Genomic DNA, 23,791 nt, shown 5'->3' with positions numbered 1-23,791 from the left:
TAACTATACTAGAAATCAGGTTACTATGCACTTAAAAATCATCTTTAAGAGGATTTTTCTATGGATAAGTAATAGTCATTTTCCCAGGTTACTACAAGAAATATAGAACTTTTTAGAAGTTAAAGAATAAGCTAATCTTATCTGAAAATTACACTATTTGAATAGCTGAACCATAACCATGCAAACAGAAGTATCAGAAAATGATGAAATTTAACTTTATTATACATATGCTCCATTTCAATGAAGATACCTAATTCAAAAATGACTTACCCTTTGAGCTCTTTCTTTTAAATCTTGATCTTGAGCTAAAAATGATTCTAGTTTTTTCTGGACATCAATAAGTTTTTCTGGGTTGATTCTTTGTAACAAAAACATAAAGGTTAAACTAAGACATCTCAATTTGGAGAAATGAAAATAGTACATAGCACTTTCCTGTTTTCCTCGGCATTTTTAAATCTATAACATTATTTATTTCTCATCTATGAGCCAGATTAAACTGAAATTACACTAGACAGAAATTTGACTCTTCAAGGTATTAATAATGCTGGGGGAAAAATGAAAGATCACAGATCTCTAAACATCCCATGCTGTCTGAGTGAACTATAGTAAGGTTAATAACACAATTAGCATTGGTAACTTCTTAAGTCTATAAAGTTAGAAAGTAGAATTTTATAGAAGATGATGAATCACCACTGAAATGGAATAAATAAAACCTAATTTCATTTATGTATTTCCATTTTCAGTCAAATACCATAAAACCAACTTCAAATAAACAAGTTGTCAAGGGATATTAATATCATTTTCCTTATCTGAATGTTAGGCACAATATAAAAGAATGGTTCCTTAACTCTGCACAGGTAGACTACAGTAATAAAAATAATTCTTACAAGGGTATGGGTTTTGCAAAAGAAATCCCACTTGTTTTCCTGATTTTAGACTGAACCACTTTGTTCCTGCAAGGCTGGGGGGATGACAGGTGGTAGTAGATGAGGTGGTTTTACTTTGTTTTGTAATTATAGAAAATTTCAAAATATACAAGATAGACAACTTTCACTCAGACTCAACAATCACCAACTCACAGCCAGTCTTGTTTCATTCATCTAAGCTCTTTCCCACTTCTGCCCACAGTTAAACAACCTTCCCAATTATTTTCCTCCACACAAACACCAGGGTGTTTCAAGGACCCCAATACAAGTGAGCCTCTGTTCAGTTCTGCTAACACTCAGTGTATATATCTTCAATGACAGGAACACACCTCTGAAATGGATAGGGAACCCTAAAAAATGTCATCGGAGATATAATCCTTTCCACCATCAATGTCTCCTGAAGCTAACAAGTTCTATTTTTCATCTTATTTTTTTCTACTAACAGTTTTCTGTAAAAGTTAAAAACAAACAAAAAAGTCACAAACCAGACAGCAGAGCAGATCAGAGGAGGGAATCAGGCATGCATAATTAAGCATAATCTCGTCATGCCTTCCTTACCCTAACAATAACATCGTCACACCAAGTTGTCTTACTTGATTTCCTTCACAGGCACTTTCTTCTGGAGAAGCTGCTGCATCATACCTTTTTCTTCTGAGGGAAGCAAAATTAATAGAGCTTCACCATCCTCTTTATACCTAAACAAAAAAACAAAAACAAAATCTCTTCCACATCAATGCAATTTTATATTTTAACAGTCTCATGAATAGGTAACATGTAAGCAAGTTCACCTAATTAGTAAATATTAGGAATACCATTTTTTTAACTTCTGTGACAACAAAAAATTGAGGCTCTGAGTACCTTTTTCAAATTTTCATCACTAGCTATAATTCCTACTGACTCTGGCTATACTACAATAGAAGATCTAGATCCTAAGAAACAATCAACTAAGAAGAAAAACATTTTTTAATCCTCACTAGAGGATATATTTAAAGAAAGAAATGGGGGGTGAAAGTAAGAGAGAAATATCAATCGGTTGCCTCCTGTACCTGCCCCAACAGGGGATTGAACCCAAAAATCTAGGTATGTGCCCTGACCGGGAACTGAACCCACAATCTTTTGGTACACAGGACAATGCTCCAACCAACTGAGCCACCCAGCCGGGGCTAAAAAGAATTTCTTAAATAGCTCTCACCCTATAGCAAGGAGACTATTTCTCATTCAAACCACTAGTGTAGTAATAAAAGTAATCATTTAATAAATATGGAATCCAATACACTAAAGAAATCTACTCATCTTCCCAGAGATTTGACAAAAAAGAAATGGATCTGACCCAGGCGAAAAACTTATCTCCAATCCAGGTACTTCTCCCTTACCTAGTAAAATCTTATTTCATGCTGTACCATCAGAAATGTCTATATAAGCAGGCCACAAGACGCCCACAGTTACTTAAGCTTCTTGTGCTACCTGAATACAGATTTTCCTTATACCTTAGTGTTAGTGATTACATGCAAACAGTAGACAGAATGAAATCGGGTATTTGAAAAAATTTAAAGACACAAAAGAAAAAGTAATGTCAAAGCACTCTCTTCAGGGTTGATTACATAAAATAAAAGGGGCAAGTTTTAAAAGTTAATGAAATAAACAATTTACTGAGAAATGTGCCAGGGATAAACTGAAGAACACAAAGAAATATCAAGATAAATATCCCTGTCTTCAGTGATCTAACAATCCAGTTAACTAGAAAAGACACAAACATACAAAAGCAAGAGATTCAAGAAAAAGCCCCAAAATGGTAAATGAGTGTCAAAAGACAACTACAGGCAATATATGCTATGAACTCAGAAGCAAAAAGAGACCATTCAGAGTTAGCAAAAGAAAAACAGAAAGATAGCAGATGAAATCTGAGGTGGGCCTTGAAAAATAGAAAGGAAAGTCCTGGCCAGTTTTGCTCAGTGCTTAGAGTGTCAGCCTGTGGACCAAAGTGTTCCAGGTTCAATTCTGATCAGGGGCACATACTTCAGTTGCAGTTAGAACCCAGCCCCAGTTGGGGTCGAGCGGGTGGCAACCAATCGATGTGTCTCTCTCACATCGATGTTTCTTTCTCTCTCTCTCTCTCTCCCCCTCCCTCCCTCCCTCCCACTCTGTCTGAAGATAAATATAAAAATATCCTCAGGTGAAGATTAAAAATTAATAATTAAAAAAAAAAGAAAATAGAAAGGAAAAGGCTAAGGAATCCCAAAGGAGGAGAATGGTATGAACAAAGGAATGGAAACCAGAAAAACTCTGCCCTAGCTGGTTTGACTCAGAAGTTAGAGTTGGCCTGCAGACTGAAGGGTCACAGGTTCAATTCCTGCTCAGACTGTGCAAGAGGCAACCAATCGATGTGTCTGTCTCATATTGATTTCTCTCTCTCTCTCTCTCTCTCCCCCCTCTCTCCCCCTTCCTCCCTCCCTCCCACTCTATCTGAAAACCAATGGAGAAATATCCTCAGATGAGAATTAACACACACATACACACAAAGACAGGAGAAACTCAACCAAAGCCAGTATATCTAAGTAAACAGCAGGAAAGATTGCTAGAAAGGTACATTAGAGTCTGGTTTGGGAGAACCCTTGGATACCTCTGCAGAAAGAGATTGAGTACCACCATATGTAAGCAGAATTTTATCACTGCATACAGGAGAGGAAAGTGACTTTGTTGACTTATTATTCTGTACTATAAAGACTGAAAGGTAATTTTTACCTCACATGTTGACTCCAAAACTCCACTTCTATACATAAGGTGAAACTCTGGAGTAATACCTTTTTAGAAAAGTGTGTGTGTGTGTGTGTGTGTATCGTTCTGTGTATACAGACACACAGAAAGTATAAAATAAGTCAAAACTATTAAAAGTTTGAAGTTAATTCATAGGTATTTAAAAAACTAAGGGGCCACTATACGCCAGGCACTGAAATAAAGTGATAAAACGGACATCATCCTGGCTGTCACAGAGCTTACAGACCACTACAGACAGAAATTAAAAGCAGTGAGTAACAGTGAAGTGGTGTGAGTATCACAGTAGACAGACAGGAAGCCATGAGAACATATGACAGAGAGTTCTACTGAACATAGTCTAGGAGCCAAGAAAACTGCCCTAAGGAAATGACTCTAGGAGCTAAGACCTAAAGAACAATTAGAAATTAATCAAACATTATGAAGAGTCATTTTCCAGGGGAAAAAAGGCAGCAGTTGAGAGTTAAGTTTTGTCTCCTTCATGCTTATTTGTTTTGTATAGGTTTCCTAAGTGCATGAGTATTAAAACAGGAAGAATAAGGCTGAACATATACAGGGCGAGGCAAAAGTAGGCTTATGGTTGTGAGTATGTGAAAAAGTTTGTTTTTGAATTATTTATTAATTATTGCATTACTTTCCATATGAACAACAGTAAAGCTACTTTTGCCCCACCCTTTTACTAGCTACTTTTGCCCCACCCTTTTACTAAGTATATTCTGTAATGAAAAACTAGAAGCAAATAACTTCCTCATTGTATTTTAATACAGACTAGTATGACTCAAATGTTTTATCTTCATTTCCTATGAAGAAATATGAATTTGAAGCATTCCCCTAAGCAGAAATCGTTGTATGACGTAGTAAGGCAACACCCTGAGCAGAGAAGATATCTAAGCAACATCACAACTTCTGAGGCTTCAAGATTTCACCAGGGAACATTAAGGATCAAAGAGGACAGAGATCACTGCATACTGACCACCATGCAGTACAGTTACTAAAATGCCCTCAAGGCAGCTCTATTCTAGAGCTGAAGTCAGTAAAAAGGCTTATTTTGTGTGGACCACAGAACAATCAGGAAGGAGGGAGATCAGTGGGTTGAAGATAAACAACTCTTTTAACATCCTATATTCAAATTCAGAGATAGAGAGAAAATAAATAGGCCCCCAACTCTACACAGAACCAGAACTGTGGCAAAGGGAAAAGGGAAAGCTCCTAGGATATCAGAAAGGCATCCACTAAAGGTCTCTGATATTCAGACTGACTCATAAACAGGAATAATATAAGTCTAATTATCTACATCTATCTTATCTACCAATTCGTGCTCCCAGGAAGTATCTGGGAGAATGAGTCAAGATTAAAGTCACAAGAGGGCCATATCCAAACCTTTCAAAACTATAGCTAACAGAATATATATATATATACACATATATATATATTATATATATATATACACACACACACACAAGGTTACAACAAACTGCAACACTAAAATTTAGAAGAAAAAGATTCCCAAAGCAAAATGGTGAAAACCTGTCCAAAGCTGAACCCCACAAGGCAAGCATCTACTAAAAAGATCACTAGCCATTTTACCTATCTTATATCACACACAGCTTTTCCCAGAAACAATGGAAAGCATATATTATCTCCCACACACCAACACTCAAAAATTCCCAGTAAGCTTCTATTTCAAAAATAAAATAAGCACTTTAAAAAAGAAGGCATAAGCACATTTCAATTTTTTTTAAATGCTTACAAGAATAGTTTATTTACCCATTAGCTAGCTTTTAGATTTCAAAAGCAATATCCAAAGCCCCAGGTTAAGTATACATATAAAGTGAAATAAATGTTCTTCATAAGACCTACATTTTTTTTTTTTTAGATTGAGTGGGAGAGAGAGAGAAAGAGAGAGAGAGAGAGACATTGATGTGAGAGAGACTCATCTACTGGTTGCCTCCCACAGACGCCTGACTGGGTCTGGAGATCGAACCTGCAATCCAGGTATGTCCCTTGACTGGGAATCAAACCCAAGACCCTTCAGTGTGAGGGTCAACACTCGCAACCACTAAGCAACACAGGCCAGGGCAAGAGACCTACATTTTAAAACCCCATAGACTTAGACAAATTATTTTAAGAGACATTCTAGGCACCATAGAAAAAGCCTAGAATCTGAAACAACAGAAATCTCATCTTCACTATCAGTATTAATAGCATGTTGCATTTATATAGGTCTTTAGAATTTATATGGAGCTTCATTTTACATTAATTTGCCAAACTTAAAAGCAAGCAAACAATGAACAGGGAAAAAAATTAAGTTGCTGAAAAGACAAGAAGTGGGGTGGGCACTGATCACTACATATCAGAGACTTTTAATTTCCAATTCATTGTTTTTTTCAACTATACCAGGATTCCCTCCAGAAAGAAGGATCCTCAAAAGATTGATCATGACTGCCTGACATCATGTAGAGGTAGCTTCCTCCTAGAGCTCACTGGTATTTCTAGCCAAAATAAAAGATCCAGACCTTTGGTTTTTGGATCCCAATGGTAATTCTCCATCTGAAATAACCTTGAAACAAACTATGACCAGAGGAAGGAAAGAAAGTCTTGTCATTCTGGCAACAGTCTGCCTTCTAGCCAAGAACTATTAATCCTCAACTACTCCAATTCAGACTCCCCAGCACAAACTCCCATCTAGTTGTCTTTAAGTACCCTCTGATTTTGCTCATTTGTGCCTCTTCTGCTACACCAGGACCCGGCAGTACTCACAACTGTTTACCACCCTCAGTTCTCCAAGCTTGGCTCTCCAGGTGGCTAATCATAGAAAAACAGATTTAGAATAATTCCATTTTTATAATATTTTTTAAATGCACAAACATACATGAAAAAAATTTTCTGGGTGGTGGGATCTGGTGTTTAATCGTTTTGCCACTGCCTAGAATTTGTATAGTGAATAAGCATTAGTTTTATAATAAGACCTGTTCATTAAAAAATAAAAAACTTTATATGCTTTTAATAATTCACATCTTTTGCATCACTCTTACTTCATTAACACACCTTAGTACTACCAATATTAGTATATTTCCTCATTCTGACCATTATCTTTGAAGTCATATATGAATTTGCCTTCCATACCTAATATATACATCACTTATACCTAAAAATCTGGTCACTAAATATCTGGTACATGAACAAATATAAATGAACTCCTTAGGAGTTACATTAGTACAGTGATTTTCATTCTCTGTGCCGCAAGAATTTTTAAAACATGCAATACCTGGGACACTGACCTCTTTTCCCTTAGCTTGTCAAATGAAAAAAATGACAACAGCCAACACAACTACAGCTGTCCATTATGAATGAATCAAAATTATACCTTTTTTTTTGCGTGTGTATCATATCAGCAAAAAATAGTTTTTGGTGTGCCAAAGTTTAGTCATTAGTTTATATGAAATTAAAAACATTGAAAATTGCTGCATTAGTAGATATAATACTGAAGTTGGAGTCAAAAGAACTAATTTCAAATCCCAGTTGTACTATTCATAACCTTGGATAATGAGTCATTTTATCACCAGATATCACATTTTTAAATTTATAAGTTATACAATTTGAATGAGATGACCTAGGTCCCTTCAGGATCAAAAATTCTATACCTGCAACTACTAATATACTAGTAATTGGCCACAACACTAATCTGATCAAGAGACAGAAAAATGAAGACAACTCTTGGTCACACTCTGCTATTCCACAGCTCTTCCCTCTGTTTTCCCCTCCCTGTTATCGCCTATTCTCCCTATGCTTCAGCCTTACCTGTGGTAACCAGCCCCATGAGTTCCTGCCACTGTGGGAGAACAGTCCAGTCAGCCATGCACACAGACACAGCTGTTCTGTTTCTCCTGCACAACGTGGTACAAAGGAGAGCTTATTCCAGGAAAAATGGTATCTCTGACTCACAGAATATCTAAAGACTACACTAGATTTAAAAAAGACAAAGAGCCCTGGCCGGTTTGGCTCAGGGGTTAGAGCATCAGCCTGCGGACCAGAGAGCCCCAGGGTCATTTCCTGTTAAGGGCACGTGTGGGTGACAACCACTCAATGTCTCTCTCACATCAATGTTTCTCTTCCCACCCCCCCACCCCCAGCCCCTCCTGCTCTATCTGAAGATAAATGCAAAAATGTCCTCTCGTGAGGATAAAAAAAATTTCTTTTAAACACAAAGACAGGGAAGTACTGCAGGAAAAATAAAGTCATGGGCAGCCAGAGATCTTGGAAACATGAACAAGTATACTACAATATGCTCAACAGTTTGACAAATGAAGTTCACATCAAGCTGGTTAACATATATTGCATGGAAAGTTTCTAGAAAACTGATTTAAGAACAAGGAATCATGTACAGCGTTCACATGACAAATGTAGAAATCATTAAATATTATCAACTGTCCCCAGAAAATATTTTTTAAAGACTAAGTTTTTAATAGACTTAGAACAAAAAGAAAACCCATTTAAAAGCAGTACTGATACCACCTAAAACGATACTTTCAGGAAACTGAGTTAACTATGATTAACCCATTTTACAGTAAGAGAAACTGAGGCCTAAAGAGGTTAATAACTTTTCCAAGGGTACAGAGCCATCAGATGACAAAGCCAAACCCAAGTTTTCTGATTTTAAGGACAGTATTTCATCAACTATAGGACATGTCTCTCTCACAGTCCAAATAAAGAAAGAAAGAAAAAATGTGTATGTTTTAGTGCATGATCACGAATGGTAGCAAATTAGTTATCTACCTTCCTTCTCCAAGTATCAGGCTTTGAGCAGTCTAGAAGCCCTGCATGGGAGCAGCAGCCACCAAACTTCATTAAATAAAAACAGTTGCTCTGGGCACACTACAAGAACAGGAGCTGTAGAGTCAGAAAGACCTGAGTACAATGCCAGCTCTGTGTCTTCCTGAGTGAGCTTGGACACATTTTACATCATAACCTCTGCGTAAGAGTTCCCTAATAAGATCTCTTCTATAAGGCTACTTATAAAGGCTAAATGAACAAATTTACTGAGTGTTAGGAAGTGGCGAATCTACAATCCAAGCATTCCCTGTGTGGGGCCAGGAGAAGGGGAGAGTCTCCCCTGCTTAAAAAAATAAATAAAAAGCAATACAGTTGCCCTGGCCGGTTTGGCTCAGCGATTAGAGCGTCGGCCTGCGGTCCTGAGAGACCCGGGTTCGGTTCCCGCTAAGGGCGCGTACCTCGGTTGCAGTTTGTCCCCGGCCCTGGTCGGTTGTGCGGGTGGCAGCCACTCGATGTGTCCCTTTCACATCGATGTTTCTCTCTCTCTCTCTCCCTCCCACTCTATCTGAACAAAAAATGGAAAAATGTCCTCGAGTGAGGAAAAAAAAAAAAAAGCAATACAGTCAAATCTCCTCATGAACATGCCAGTGACAGGCTTCCTTGGAAACAAATATGGTAAATTTGTTGGTGTCAGAGTCCTCATCTAAGATGCTATTAATAGATGTACCAGGTTTGTTTACAGTCTATGGATTCAAGACGTAGGTCAAAACGGCCAACCTTGTAACTGAGTATACCAACAGCTCATATATGTAAGTGATAAGCCACACATATCACTTAGAGACTCTGAAGTTACTGTGGGCCAGAGCACGCCCTAATGTGCAAGAATGGACCTATGTAGCCATGTTGGATGTCCCAGACCTTTTCCTGCCTCGCATATATGTCATGACTACCTTTATCCTTGAAACGATTCAAGTTTGATGTTAGGTGTATTAGGCAGCTTCTAAAATGGCTCCCAACAATCCAGGCGTCCTGGTAGTCGTACCCTTGTAGTCATTGCCCACACTTAACTGTGCTAATTTGTGTAACAACTAGAATACTACAGATAAGATGGGGTGTGATATTGTGGTTTCCATCTTACTCCCATAATCCTCTCATTTGATCTCTCTGATGAGGCCAGCTGCTATGTTGTGAGAAACCCTATGAAGAGGACGACCATGTAGAGAGGAACTGACAGGCACCTCTGACCAACAGTCAGTGAGGAAATATATCCTGGCAGCAAGCTCAGAAAGGGGCCCATTCCCAGTTGAATCTTAAAGTGCTGTGTCATACCTTGACTATAGCACACACACAAAAAGACTAAACTAAGTTTTAATAGATTAAGAACATATGATTGACCAATAGCCAGAAGACCCAGATGACCCACAGAAACTGTAAAACACAGTTCTTACATCAATTAGGTAGACAACCTGCCTTGCCTTTATAAAGCTTACATTCTAGTAAAGAGAACGAAAAGCAAACAACAAATATAAGTAAATGCTCTAGTATATTTAATGGTGTTAAGTACTATGAAAAAAAATATAGAGAGCAAGGTAAGGAGGAGTGGTTGAGGCAGGGTAAGAAAGACAGCCATGTGGATACTTAAGAAAAAAGAATTCCAGAAGAAACAGATAATACAAAAGCCCTGAGACAAAAACATACAAAAACTGGCATGTAGGAGAAATAGCAAAACCAGTTTGGAGTGCAGGAAATAAGTGGAGATATGGCTGGAAGGGGGTTGCATAGCATAAGCCCAGAAGGTCACTGGCTTTTACTCTGAATAAAATGGGAAGCCATCAGAGGAGTGACATGATCACACTTGTGTAAAAGGATCGCTCTGCCTGCTGTTGAGGACAACAAAGGGGAAGTGCCTGGGAAATGACAGACTCCTAAGAAATATCAGCTCCTTTACCTACCTCAATAGCTAGCCAATCATACTCTCCCCTAGGTCCTCAATGCTTTTTAATGCAAAATAATGGATGTACTTTGCCTTTTTTATTTAATGCTTTAAATTCTAGATACCAACAGACAAAGGCAGAAGGCCATGTAAGGAAGCACCAGCCTCTATGAAGGTGGAGTGGGCTGGAAATAGAATCTTCGTAACTCTAAATAAGCTAAAAAAATTGAAAAAAGAATTTTCACTAGCAAATATTGTTCTATCTTAAACATACACGTAGTAAGCCTCAGTAAATTAATGCTCATGGAAATTGTCTTTTCACTTTTATATTTCAATTTACAAAGCAATTAAAGACATTTAAATTTTTGTCTTCATTATCTATTCCGTAAACTACCAATATTTCCCACAAAACAACTATCATAAACTCTTCACATGTTATCATATCAGAAATTTAAACCACTTTCTATCTGCATATTTGCTGATGATGATCTAAACTGCTACCAGTGAGTGTGCAATGCAAAGAATTGTCCTGTGCTGTCCCCTAGTGGAATCACCGAAATCACTTCCAATAAAATCTGAGAGCCACAAATCATAGCCAAGGTACCTAAGGCAGAGCCAAATATTGCTGGATTGTACACTACTCTGGAAAACAAAAGTTACATATACAGACTCCCATCTTTTATGTATCCACTCCCCATTGTTTATATTTAAACAGTTACATGAAGTCCCACCTTCTACCCACAGACCCCACTTCCCAAATGAAAGAAAGCATTTATAAAAGGAGGAGTATCTAATGTATACCTATTTTCTATTTCAAATCTTTATTTCAACTGGGCATTTTTATAAGAAGTAGAAGAGCTTGATTTTGTGAGTACCAATCGCTGCAAGCCCTAAGACAATCACTTTTAAGTGGCAGAAAGCATCACAGGATACAGCTTTATAAAACTATATTTGGATCCCTTGCCTCATTTGTTTCTAAAGGAGGTCACTATGTTAAAAGGAGTGTGGATAGTTAGGAAAATTTTTCTCAATTGCTAAAGAGCAAAAGAATTTTAGACAGGTGAATAAATTAAAATAGAATAAGTACTTTATGCCCAGCCAGTGTGGCTCAGTTGGTAAGCGTTGACCCATGAATTAAGGTCACTGGTTCAATTCCCCATCAGGGCACATGCCCAGGCTGTGGGCCCGATCCCTGTTGGGGACATGCAGGAGGCGGCCAATCGATGTTCTCTCTTATTGATGTTTCTATCTCTCTCTCCCTCTCCCTTCCTCTTTCCCTGAAATCAATAAAGAAAAAAAAATGTTTAAAATAGAATAAGTACGTACTTTAAGGCAATAAGTACCTGAATCACCCTTTATTTTCACTTACCTAAAACACATAAAAGAAAAAGAAAACTCATTTACCCAAACCTTATTTATTTTGCCACAAAGCTCAGAATTTATTTATCTATATCCTATTTCAATTCCAAAAGCAAACACTATCTGGCAACCGGGTTTTAATTACAGCATATACACCAGATTTTAATTGGTTTCAAATTTCAATTTAGCCTTTATTCAATTCAATTATCCAGGCTAAAGGCCCCCAAAATTTTCTAATTTTCTCTAAACCCATTAATGGCAACTTTTAAATTGAAATTTAGTCATTTTTTATTAAACTGACAAAGAAAAAATAAGCATTACATATCCTAAATCTTTCCACTCACCATACATCTAAAAGGGTCAATTCAAAGTATTTTTAATTGGTTATGAAAGGTCAAACAGGCTTGTACTTTAAAAATTAATGACCATGTTAAAAATTTCATTACAGACTTCCGGTCAAGATGGCGGCGTAGGTAAACGCGGTATCGCGTCCTCCCACAACCACATCCCAGTTACAACTAAACTACAGAACAACCATCATTCAAAACCGCCTGAAATCAACCTGAATGGAGGTCCTACAACTACGGAATTAAAGAAGCTGCATCGAGACGGGGCGGAGGCGCCAGGGGCGGAGGGGCGGAGGGGCGGAGGGGCGGAGGGGCGGAGGGGCGGAGGGGCGGAGGGGCGGAGGGGCGGAGGGGCGGAGGGGCGGAGGGGCGGAGGGGCGGAGGGGCGGAGGGGCGGAGGCGCAGAGGCGCAACGGGCTGGTCCCACATCCACTGTGTGGCAGATAAAAATCAGGAGGCTACCTCGGCTGGGAAGGTCCTTCCTGAGGACTGAGGGGTCCCCATCCCATACCAGGTGCCCCGCTCAGGATTCCAGTGCCAGGAAGAGAATCTCCATCACTTCTGGCTGGAAAAACCAGCAGGAACTGAGGCTCAGGGAAGCTGAAGCGGCTGGAGCCCCAGGCAGCTCCTTAAAGGGCCCGTGCACGGACTTATCGGACTCTCTCCCTCTAAGCTTGGAGGGGAGGCAGCTCGAGGGGCACCAGAGACATACAGGGAAGAACTGAGCTGTTTGGCACTGAAGCGAGGGCTGGAGAGGGGCTTTCTCTGGGACAAACGTGCTGTAAGAGGCCTTTGTTCGTTTGGTGAGCCCTTCCCTGGGGGGCAGACAGTCGCCATATCTGGGACTCCAGCAACCTGGCTCACACTGTTAGCCCCGCCCTGTTGACTCCCTGCGGCCCCGCCCCATCCCACCCCACCCAACTTTCAGGCCCACCCAAGCTGTTGCTACTTGCTTAACCATAGGATTGGCCTGTCTTGGATCCTGCTTCAGGTTTCTCCTAAATTCTTTCAAACAAGCAGCACCTGGTCTCAGCTAGCCCCATACCGCTCGTTAAGTAATACAAAGAAACAAACACAGGGAGGCAGCCAAAATGAGGAGGCAAAGAAACAGGTCCCAAATGAAAGAACAGAACAAAACCTCAAGAAAAGAACTAAGCGAAATGGAGATAAGTAACCTAACAGATGTTGAGTTCAAAATACTGCTTATAAGGATGCTCCATGAACTCAGTGAGGGCTTCAAGAGCATAAAAAAAGACCTGTCAGAAATGATCGATGCACAGTTAGAAACGAAGGAGGCTTTAACTGAAATAAAGAATAATTTACACAGCTTCAATAGTAGAGTACGTAAATCCAAGAAGCAAACCATTGATTTGGAATATAAGGAAGCAAAAAACGCCCAATCAGAACAGCAAAAAGAAAAAAGAATCCAAAAAAATGAGAATAGTGTAAGGAGCCTCTGGGACAACTTCAAGCGTGCCAACATTCACATCTTGGGGGTGCCAGGAGGAGAAGAGAGAGATAAAAAAAAAAAAAGAAAAAGTTAAAGGAGCTCATCACCACCAAACCGTTATTATATGAAATGATGAAGGGTCTTTTTGAAGAAAAAGATAAAATATATGAACAAACAAAATGGCAATGAATACATATCTATCAACAATGGAATCTACAAACAAAATGAACAGGTAGAACAGAAACAGTCTCATAGATAGAGGACATTTTGTTGGTTGCCAGATGGGAGGGGGGTTGGGGAAATGGGTGAAAAAGGTGAAGGGATTAAAAAGTACAAATTCATTGCTGGACTGACAAACCTCAAAGGGAAAGGGGTTGGGGGGGTGGGAAGAAATAGACCAAAGAACTTATATGCATAACCAATGGATACAGACAATAGTGTGGGAAAAGGCAGGAGGGGGGCGGGAATGGGGAGGAGGGGGTCAATGGGGGAAAAATGTGGAACATCTGTAATACATTCTACATTCAACAATAAAAATTAAATAAAAAATTTCATTACAATCGTTTTTCAAATTAGTATTCTCTCTCTTAAAACACAATCATCTCCAGTCATTAAGACCAATTTCTTTTTTCTTTTTTTATAATTTTTCTTTATTGATTTTACAGACAGAGGATGGGAGAGGGGGAGAAAGAGAGACATGGATGAGAGAGAACATTGATTGGCCGCCTCCTGCATACCCCGCACTGGGGATCAGGCCCACAACATGGGCATGTGCCCAGACCAGGAATCAAATTGGTGACCTCTTGGTGCATGGGTCAATGCTCAACCACTGAGCCACACTGGCTGGGCCATTAAGACCAATTTCAGCCCTGGCCAGTTTGGCTCAGCAGTTGGAGTGTTGGCCTGCGGTTCCGAGATACCTGGGTTCGGTTCCCACTAAGGGCATGTATCTCGGTTGCAGTTTGTCCCAGGTCCCAGAAGGGGTCGTGTGGGTGGCAGCCACTCAATGTGTCCCTTTCACGTCGATGTTTCTCTCTCTCTCCCCCACCCTCCCATTCTATCTGAATAAAAAATGGAAAAGGGTCCTCGGATGAGGATAAAAAAAAAGACCAATTTCATGTTCACCATGGCATGTTCAACTCCATAACATTTTTAACTTCTCCAGGAAACAAGAACCCTAAAATATCTGCTCCTCATAAACATTTTCCTGAAGCACCAAGATGTCCAATAATCTTCATATAGGAAGAATTTTTAAATATTGCTAAATGTATTCTATAAAGGAATCAATTTGCCCTGTCCATGTGAACACCAATGATAATCTAAAAACCTGTATGCTCCTGGTCCAATATGGTAGTGAGAGATTAGACCCAACGTTAACTACCTTAATATACACAGGACCATAAAATGCAAGGGTGTGTGCATGGGTACTTGTAAAAATCCATACATATTACACATTTTTTTAAAAAATTAAACAATGGAGAAACATTCATTCACAGCCACAACTAAAAACTACTGAATATCTCACTATGAAAGATAATCTGAACATATACCCAACACATCAAGGACCACTGATGCACCATGCACCTTACTGTAAAATGTAAAATAAGGCTGTTATTCTACTTGGGTCTCATTTATTTCGATCCCATTAAAAATCAAAATGTTGTCCAGTCAGTGTGGCTCAGTGGTTGAGCATCAACTCATGCACCAAGAGGTCGCTGGTTCGATTCCCAGTCAGGGCCCAATTCCCAGTTATGGGCCCGATCCCCAGTGGGGGGCATACAGGAGGCAGCCAACCGATGTTCTCTCTCATCGATGTTTCTATCTCTCTCTCCCTCTCATTTTCTCTCTCTCTCAAAAAAAAATCAATAAGGAAAAAAAATCAAAATGATATCATTCCAAAAGTAAATTTGTCTGAATGCAGAAAGATATCATACACAAAACCCAGTTCTAACCCCACTGCTTATTCAAATTATATAACTGCAATAAAAAGACTTACTTTTGAACCCTCTAGAGTACATAAATCCTATTTAGAAAAAGTTTTGTCTTTTACTATTATACTATTCTCCCCTTCATGTTGGTCAAAAGAAAAGCATTTAAGTACACTACGATTATAGCCCATGTTTAACTTCCCATGGGCAAAAAATAAATCAATTGAAAAATGTTTCAACATTCAAACATTTTATGATCATTAGAAAACAAAGAGAAAGAAGGAGCAGTACTCTTCTCAGACTGTAGAAGGATAGGAAAAACCTCCACTTAAGCTGAAACAAACAACAGAATTCACAAGATACAAACAAAAAGATAAAAGAAGTAAACATCAAGGGGACTTCATAGATAAACAAGGGACAGAGGAGACTTGGACCATTGGCTGAAGGAGATCCAGGGCAAATGGAAGAGCAAACCTGCATGAAAATGAGTCTCTGATTGGATGAGCACATACATCTTTGGTCTAAAGACCCTGCCATTCCTGGTGGCTTAAAAATCTGAAGTAACTTGTTCCAGTTAATGTCTCTTCCATCATTAAACATCACCGTTGAAATCCATATTATAAATATTCATCCAGTTTTGATGAGAAAGAAAGTGGTAACAAAATGGAAAACCAAAGAAATAGTCCATCTGTGGCTAATCACAATTAATCATAACCCTATTGTGGATTTACTTTGGCTGTTTCCAATTCTTAACCATTATAAGTATCAGTAGCATGAACATCTTTACTGAAACTTTTTCCATCTCCCTATTTTCTTAAAATCAATTTCTGGATGTGGAGTTACTGAGGCAAAAGAAAGAACTCTAAGACTTTTGATAAATATTACAAAATGTTATCCAGAAAGATGCTAACCATTTACAATTCAACTAGCAGCATACATCTTCCAACTTCACTGCAACCTCAACAACAATGACATTTGTTATTCTTCTCATTCATTCAGATACCTTTCTATGCCATTTACTCCCAAATGACTATGACTTTGTTATATTCTTTGCCAGATAGTTTCCCCACAGCCTGTTAGCATATATAGGGTGCTTTTATTGGGGAGAAAGTGGGGACATACAAAGATAAGGCAATATTTGGGAGTAGCCTCCAGCAATGGCTCTAATTTACTCACTAGGAAAAAAAAGGAAGAGAGAAATCTCAAAACCACCTTGCCTCTTACAGCCCGTAGCACAGAAGGTAAGAATACAGATCTAGACTGGAGTCAGACTGCCTAGATTCAAATCCCAGCTCTGTGGATCTTCCAACAAATTGTTCAACAGCTCAAAGATTCAGTTTCCTCCTCTGAAAATTGGTATTGAATAACAGTTATATCTCACTGAGGAGTCCTTAGGATTCAGTGAGATGATGGTCAGTTAGTTAGCAATTCTTGTAAGAAGCTTAGGAAGTATATAAAGTTAGAACAAAAAAAATAAGATTTTCACTGATTTTTCTCAGCAGCAATCATCAAGTCTCAGCCATACTGACTTAAAACAACTGACCAGCCCTGGCCAGTTGGCTCAACAGTTAGAGCGTTGGCCCACAGACCAAAGGGTCAAGGGTTTGATTACTAATCAAGGGCACATACCTGGGTTGCTGGTTTGAGCCACAGCTCCATTCGAGGTCATGTGGAAAGCAATCAATCGATGTCTCTCTCACATCAATGTTTCTCTTTCTCTCTCTCTCTTTCCCTTTCTCTTTCTCTCTCTCTCTCTCTCTCTTTCTCTCTCTCTCTCTCCTCTCTCCCCCTCCCTTACTCCCTCCCCCACCTTTCCACTCTATCTAAACAAAAAAAAAACCACCAAACAGCTGACCACTTGCTCTCAAATTACACCACTAAAATGCTAAACCAGTACTCACTTAACCTGAATTCCTCCACTGTTTGTCTGCAGTTCAGGTAGCATGGTTTTTTTTTATTTTGATAGCACCAGAAGCAAAGAAATGGGCCAGCCCTGGCCGGTTTGGATCAGCAGTTAGAGTGTCAGCCCGCGGACCACAGTGAGAATGGGCCAGCACACCTACCTGGCAGTTCTACCTGCTCGGTGAATATATGTGTTGGCATCCTCTGGACAATCAAATTGAAGAACCCAATTCACAGCTGGGAAATCTGGACAGAAAGAATGTCAAGTCAGAAAGTCAGTTTCAAGATCTGCTCTGTTGTACTATTTTTATTTTATAATACTGCTTGCCTGGACTTTGTCACATCAAACTGATAGATATCATCTGTGAACTCTATTTTTTAATTAATTGCATGAACCAAGAGATAATAAATACTTCTTTGACAAAGTGAGCTAAAATTAATGATACTGTGTGAATGTAAAGATTATGTCTTATCTGACACAGCAGAGACAGACAGCTTGTATTAAGACATATAATGAAATATCCTGCTATTTAATAACCTCAAAGAACCAGTTCTCATGGGGTCCTAGTGAACTATAAAACTGGTTTCTAAATTTAAATAAAGGTTTACTTTTGCTGCTATTCCCATCTCCACTCAAATTACGTCCCTCTCCCAATTTCCTAGCAAAATTACTCCATATATACTTCTGGCTACAAAAGGTTCTCTTCATTTCCAGAGATCCTGCTCTTAACTCCTTAATGCTCATGCTCTTACTCTCTTTAGTCATTTAGGAATTTTGCTATGAGGTTTTCAGATCCCTTTCTACCCTACAGAAAAGGGCTGAGCACTTAAAAAAAAAAAAAAGGATGGGGGTAGCAGGATAGTTAGAAACTTAACAAAAGGAAATCTTTAAATAATTTCTAAATTTGATACATTAAGAAATGGCAGTATAAGTTTATTACTTTGAAATATAAAACTAAATATAAAAGAAGAAATAGCAGGTTTAAATAGTTGCTTCTAGCCCTGGCCGGTTTGGCTCAGCAGTTAAAGCGTCATCCTGTGGACCAAAGAGTCCCAGGTTCGATTCCAGCCAGGGGCACGTACCTCAGTTGTGGTTTGTCTCCAGTCCTGGTTGTGAGGGTGGCAACCAATTGATGTGTCTCCCTCACATCGATGTTTCTCTCTCTCTCTCCTCTCTCTCTCTCCCTCCCTCCCACTCTAGCTGAAGATAAATATAAAAATATCCTCAGGTGAAGATTAAAAAATAATAATTAAAAAAAATTTTTTTAATAAAATCTTAAAAAAAATAGTTGCTTCTAAAAAGTGAGGAGGAGTAGAGTTGGGACTGCTTTGTCTCATAATTCATTTTACCTATACACATATGTTAATTTAAAAAATAACTGAGAAAGTATTAAGAATAAAATGAAGTTTAAAATGATTCTGGTATAATCTAAAGAAATTCTTAAACATTTACATAAGAATAGAGCTTCATGATATCCATTGCACATTTTTGGAATAAAATACAAACTTAAATGTCCTTTACTCCAGGAATAGATAAATTCATGCTATGACATACTCTACAAAATATATTGGACCTTTGCACATCAACAAAGACTTCAAAAGCAAGTCATAGACTATTATGTAAAATATTATTTATGTAAACTTTTAATTATTTTCTTTATTGATTTTAGAGAGAGAGGAAGGGAGAGGGAGAGATGGAAACATTAATGAGAGAGAACATCAACTGGCTGTCTCCTTCTTGCCACCCACCGGGGAATTGGGCCCACAACCTGGGCAAAAATCCAACCAGTGACCTCTTCGTGCATGGGTTGATGCTCAACCACTGAGCCACATAAGCCGGGCTACTTATGTAAACTTTTCAAACACCCAAGAAACTAGTTTACATGCTGCTTATGAATACATTCATATAAACTTTTAATTAACTAGAACAAAGAAAGGTTCTTGACATTTTTTTGTGCCATATCTGAAGCCTTTGGACTCTTTTTTAAGGCATGAAGTAAAAATATAGGACTACAAAAGAAAAATTGTAATATAAACATTTTAATTAAAATTTTGATACAGTACTATATATGCTTATTTACTAACACATTAAGTAACAACCTAGTTGTGGGTCTGATAACCACCATAACAAAATAGTAAAAGGTAAACAATATTCCAAAATATCTGCAAAAACTCTAATGTAAAATATTTCAACCTAGAATTTTATTCCCATCCCAACCATCATTCAAGACTAGGACACAGAGCCCTGGTCAGGTGGCTCAGTTGGTTGGAGCATTGTCCCTTACACCAAAAGGTTGCAGGTTTGATCCCCAGTCAGAGCACAAACCTAGGATGAGGGTTCAATTCCCAATCAGGGTGTATATGGGAAGCAATCAATCAATGTTTCTCTCTCACATCAATGTTTCTTTCTTTCTCCCCCCACCCCCCACCTTCCTCTGTCTCTAAAATCAATAAATTAAAGAAGATATCCTCAGATGAGGATTAAAGAAAACAAAAAAATGGGACACAGATATGTAATGATTCAAAAACTTTACCTCCTGCCCTGGCTGGTTTGGTTCAGAGGTTAGAACGTCGGCCCTCAGACCAAAGAGTTGAGGGTTTGATTCCAGTCAAAGGCAGGTGCCTTGGTTGTGGTTTGGTCCCCGACATGCAGGAGGCAGCCAGCCGATGTGTCTCTCTCACATCGATGTCTGTCTCTCCCCCCCCTCCCCACTCTGTCTGAAAATAAATAAAAAAATATTCTTGGATGAGGATTAAAAATAAAATAAACTTACCTCCTAAGCACCCTTTCTTAAGAAGCTATTAGAGAATTAATTTTTTTTAAAGTAAGAATAAATCCAGAAAAATCTGGAAAAAGAAGTCACAGGCTTATGGAGCAATCAGTCTAGATTAGAGCTGGAGACAGAGACTCCCAGAGGAAAAGTCTCAAGGGAAAACGAAACAGACTGTTTTTGAACTGTTAGACAACTGGGCGTGTGACATCTACTGGAACATTTGAGAACCATTAAAACTGGGAAATAAAACTTAGCAAATTTGATTTATTAATTCAAAGAAAAACACAAAAGAAAGTACAGAAAAGGAGACAATCATAGTACACTACGTCCCTTAGCAAACACAATTACATTGTCAAAACAATGTAAATGCAAAATGTTGATTTTTACCAAGTTATGATATAACAATACGGCCTAGAGAGCTTTAAAAACATGCATACTTATCTATTACCTCCAGTTACATGGGGATAAACTAATATGATGTCTTGAGAAATGTTTTAAAATACTTCAAGAGAAATAAGGAGATAGGAGGAACAGGGGAATCATGAAAAAGAGTTACTAAAAGTGGGTAGCATATGACGGTACATTAGACTTATTCTCTTTGTGTATGTTTAAAATTTGACATAATAATTAACACAGTAAAGTGACTGAAGAATTCAAATTACCACCTATTTATTCTTATCTCCAGTTTTCCTATTTACTTCCATATCATTCAACCTTCACAAAGCTGTCAGTTGTATAATACATTTTACAACTTATTGAAAGTTGAAATATATTAAATATGATTTTAAAATAAAAACTAGGTGCTTGGTGAAAAATGGACTTCACCAATTTTTCTTGTTAAATAAATTATAATATTTATTAAGTTTCCAGTTTTCAAAGAAACAAGACATTTTCTTTTTTTATCTTTAAATTTTTCATCCTCCTTGGATTCTGTTAGGCTTCTCAGGAATCTATGCTATAGTTATTATCATGAAACAATAACAGTACAAAGATAAAAAGATTATAAAAATCTTTTATAAATCTTCATTGATGTATCCTTAATGTTAATCATCTCAGTTAACAATTCCCTTGTTTTTCTCTTAAATGAAAGCCCAATTATTTGAATCAAACTATTTGAATTCCCAAAATTTACCCATTTCTAAGCAAATCATACTTCCCATGATCGGAGAATATTTTCTCCTAAGTTAACTTACCCAGCCCCCTGGCTGCAATATCAGTAGCAAAGAGGACTGCAGCTCTCTTGCGGACAAATTCATTATAGACTTCCATTCTTCTCATCTGCTGCTGTCGACCATGCAGGGCAAGGATAGAAATACCAGGACGCAGCCGGCAGAACACTCGATACAGATACTGAACCTAGCATTAACAGAAAAATGAGTTTAATACATCTGGATAGCAGCAGCATTGTGAGCTTATGAGATGAACAGCAAAAATGTATTAAGCACAAGTCTCACTAATTAAAGATATATAGAGCAGAGAAAGGGATATATAGTCGATTTATGGTGTTAAAGCATTTTTTGCTCATGTTATTTCCTAAAACAATTCTGACAAGAAAAAAAAAATGCTCCTTTACTTTTTTAAGTTTATGCCTAACATTTTTCCAAATGTAACTAGTTGTAAAGAATGTAATTTTGGGTATATTGTAAATATCAGTATTTTAAAATAAATTCTTAAAACTTCTTATAAATGTACCCAATTGATTCTAAATAGCAAAGCAATTTGATACCTACTGCCAATTTTTTTTCTTTATTGATTTTAGAGAGGAAAAGAGAGGGAGAGAGAGAGAGAGACAGAAACATAGATGAGAGAGAACATCAATTGGCTGCCTCCTGCATGGCCCCCCACTGGGGATCGGGCCCACAACCTGGGCATGTGCCCTGACCAGGAATCGAACAGATGACCTCTTGGTGCATGGGGCAATGCTCAACCACTGAACCACACTGGCCGGGCACCAATTATTTTTAAAATGTGTCAAAATAGGCTTATTCTCAACTGGTCTGCCCAAGACTCCCTCAGCACCAACTGTAATTCGCCATGAGAACCCGTTTCCTCTCCAACAAGTTGAAAGAAACTATCATGAAGCAAGAGAAACTCGCCAAACTGCAGGCACAAGTGTGCATTGGTGGGAAAGAAACCACTCGTGGAAAGAAGGTGGTTCACAGACCAGCTGCAGCAGATGATAAAAACTTCAGTTTTTCAAGAAGGTAGGGGTAAACAATATCTCTGGCACTAAATAGGTAAATATGTTCACTAACCAAGGAACAGTGATCCACTCTAACAACCCTAAAGTGAGGCATCTCTGGCAGTGAACACTTTCACCATCACTGCTGTGCTGAGACAAAACAGCTGACAAAAATGCTCCTCAGCACCTTAACCAGCATGGTGCAGACAGTCTGACTAGTTTAAGGAGACTGGCTGAAGCTCTGTCCAACACTCTGGAAATGGAAAAGCACAACTTGCCACTGGACAGGATGATGATGATGAAGTTCCAGATCTTGGGGAGAATTTTGATGAGGCTTCCAAAAATGAAGGAAACTGAATTAAGTCAACTTCTGAAGAAGATAAGCTTGAAGAAGTTATTGGGAGCTGCTATTTTATATTATGGCTTCTTCAAATTTTGTTCATGGATCTGATAAAATCTAGATCTCTAATATTTTTTAGCCTAACCCCCTGAACATTGCAGTTCTTTTGTTTTTGCTTATACATAAATCATTCTTTGCAGCTAATTAAGCTGAAGACGGCTAGGAATAAAGTTAGAAACAGGTTAATAAAGTTCCTTGCCTAGTAAAAAAAAAAGTCAAAATAATGAGGAGACTATGCATTGTGTGAGAAGGGCCCCTCAGTTTTGCTGTGAACCTAAAACTGCTCCAAAAAATTTAAGTCTTAAAAACATAAAAGGCTAAAAGCACAATATGAAGAAATTTCTGTAACAGAAATTTTACACAATCTGCTTTCGTCCTTGAACCCTTTATCTTCTGACCCCACAGAATTTTATCTTTATAATTTCATGCTTTAAAGTCTTTTGAATACTTTATCAAAATTCATGATTTTCTACAAAAGAACTTTATATATCAGTGTTAACTTTTTAAAATTTCCTGACACCATAAAGCTGCAATAAAAATTTTCTTCTTAAATAAACTATTACTACAATTATTAGTAGTATAGAACTGACCAAAATAAGAAATGCTAGAATTTGATTTTTAAAAACTGTTAGACATGCCCTGGCCGGTTTGGCTCAGCAATTGGAGTATCAGCCTGCGGACCAGAGTCCCAGGTTCAGTTCCCACTAGGGGCACATACCAAAAAACATAAAAATATAAATAAAAAATAGAAACTGTTAGATAGCCCGGCCATTGTGGCTCAGCGGTTGAGCATCGACCCATGTACCAAGAGGTTGCCGGTTCAGTTCCTAGTCAGGGCACATGCCCAGGTTGTGGGCCCAATCCCCAGTGAGGGGTATGCAGGCGGCAGCCAATAGATGTTCTTTTTCATCTATGTTTCTATCTCTCCCTCTCCCTTCCTCTCTATCTAAAAATCAAAAAATAAATCAATTTAAAAAATTAAAAACTGTCAGACATAAAAAAATAATTTTATTGTTCTAAGATGTTGGATGTTATACAATAGTAG

At 38.2% G+C, this 23,791-nt stretch overlaps 1 protein-coding gene and 1 pseudogene across 1 annotated transcript in view; one reads left to right on the top strand and one right to left on the bottom strand.

Annotated features, from left to right (window-relative positions):
- Nucleotides 1–23,791, bottom strand: part of DDX10 (DEAD-box helicase 10) — a 353,565-nt gene that overhangs the window by 291,229 nt on the left and 38,545 nt on the right. The window contains exons 8-11 of the mRNA XM_036258174.1: nt 21,358–21,520; nt 17,552–17,636; nt 1,520–1,621; nt 271–358 (exon numbers count right to left, since the gene is read on the bottom strand). Coding sequence (XP_036114067.1) covers nt 271–358; nt 1,520–1,621; nt 17,552–17,636; nt 21,358–21,520 — 438 coding nt within the window. The remainder of the gene's footprint in view (nt 1–270; nt 359–1,519; nt 1,622–17,551; nt 17,637–21,357; nt 21,521–23,791) is intronic.
- LOC118627700 lies at nt 22,241–22,703 on the top strand (annotated as a pseudogene).

Source organism: Molossus molossus, unplaced genomic scaffold, assembly GCF_014108415.1.
Source record: "Molossus molossus isolate mMolMol1 unplaced genomic scaffold, mMolMol1.p scaffold_m16_p_13, whole genome shotgun sequence".
NCBI classification, from domain to species: Eukaryota; Metazoa; Chordata; class Mammalia; order Chiroptera; family Molossidae; genus Molossus; species Molossus molossus.
Note: the sequence above shows the minus strand (reverse complement) of the source record. Positions and strands in the feature narration are given on the sequence as shown.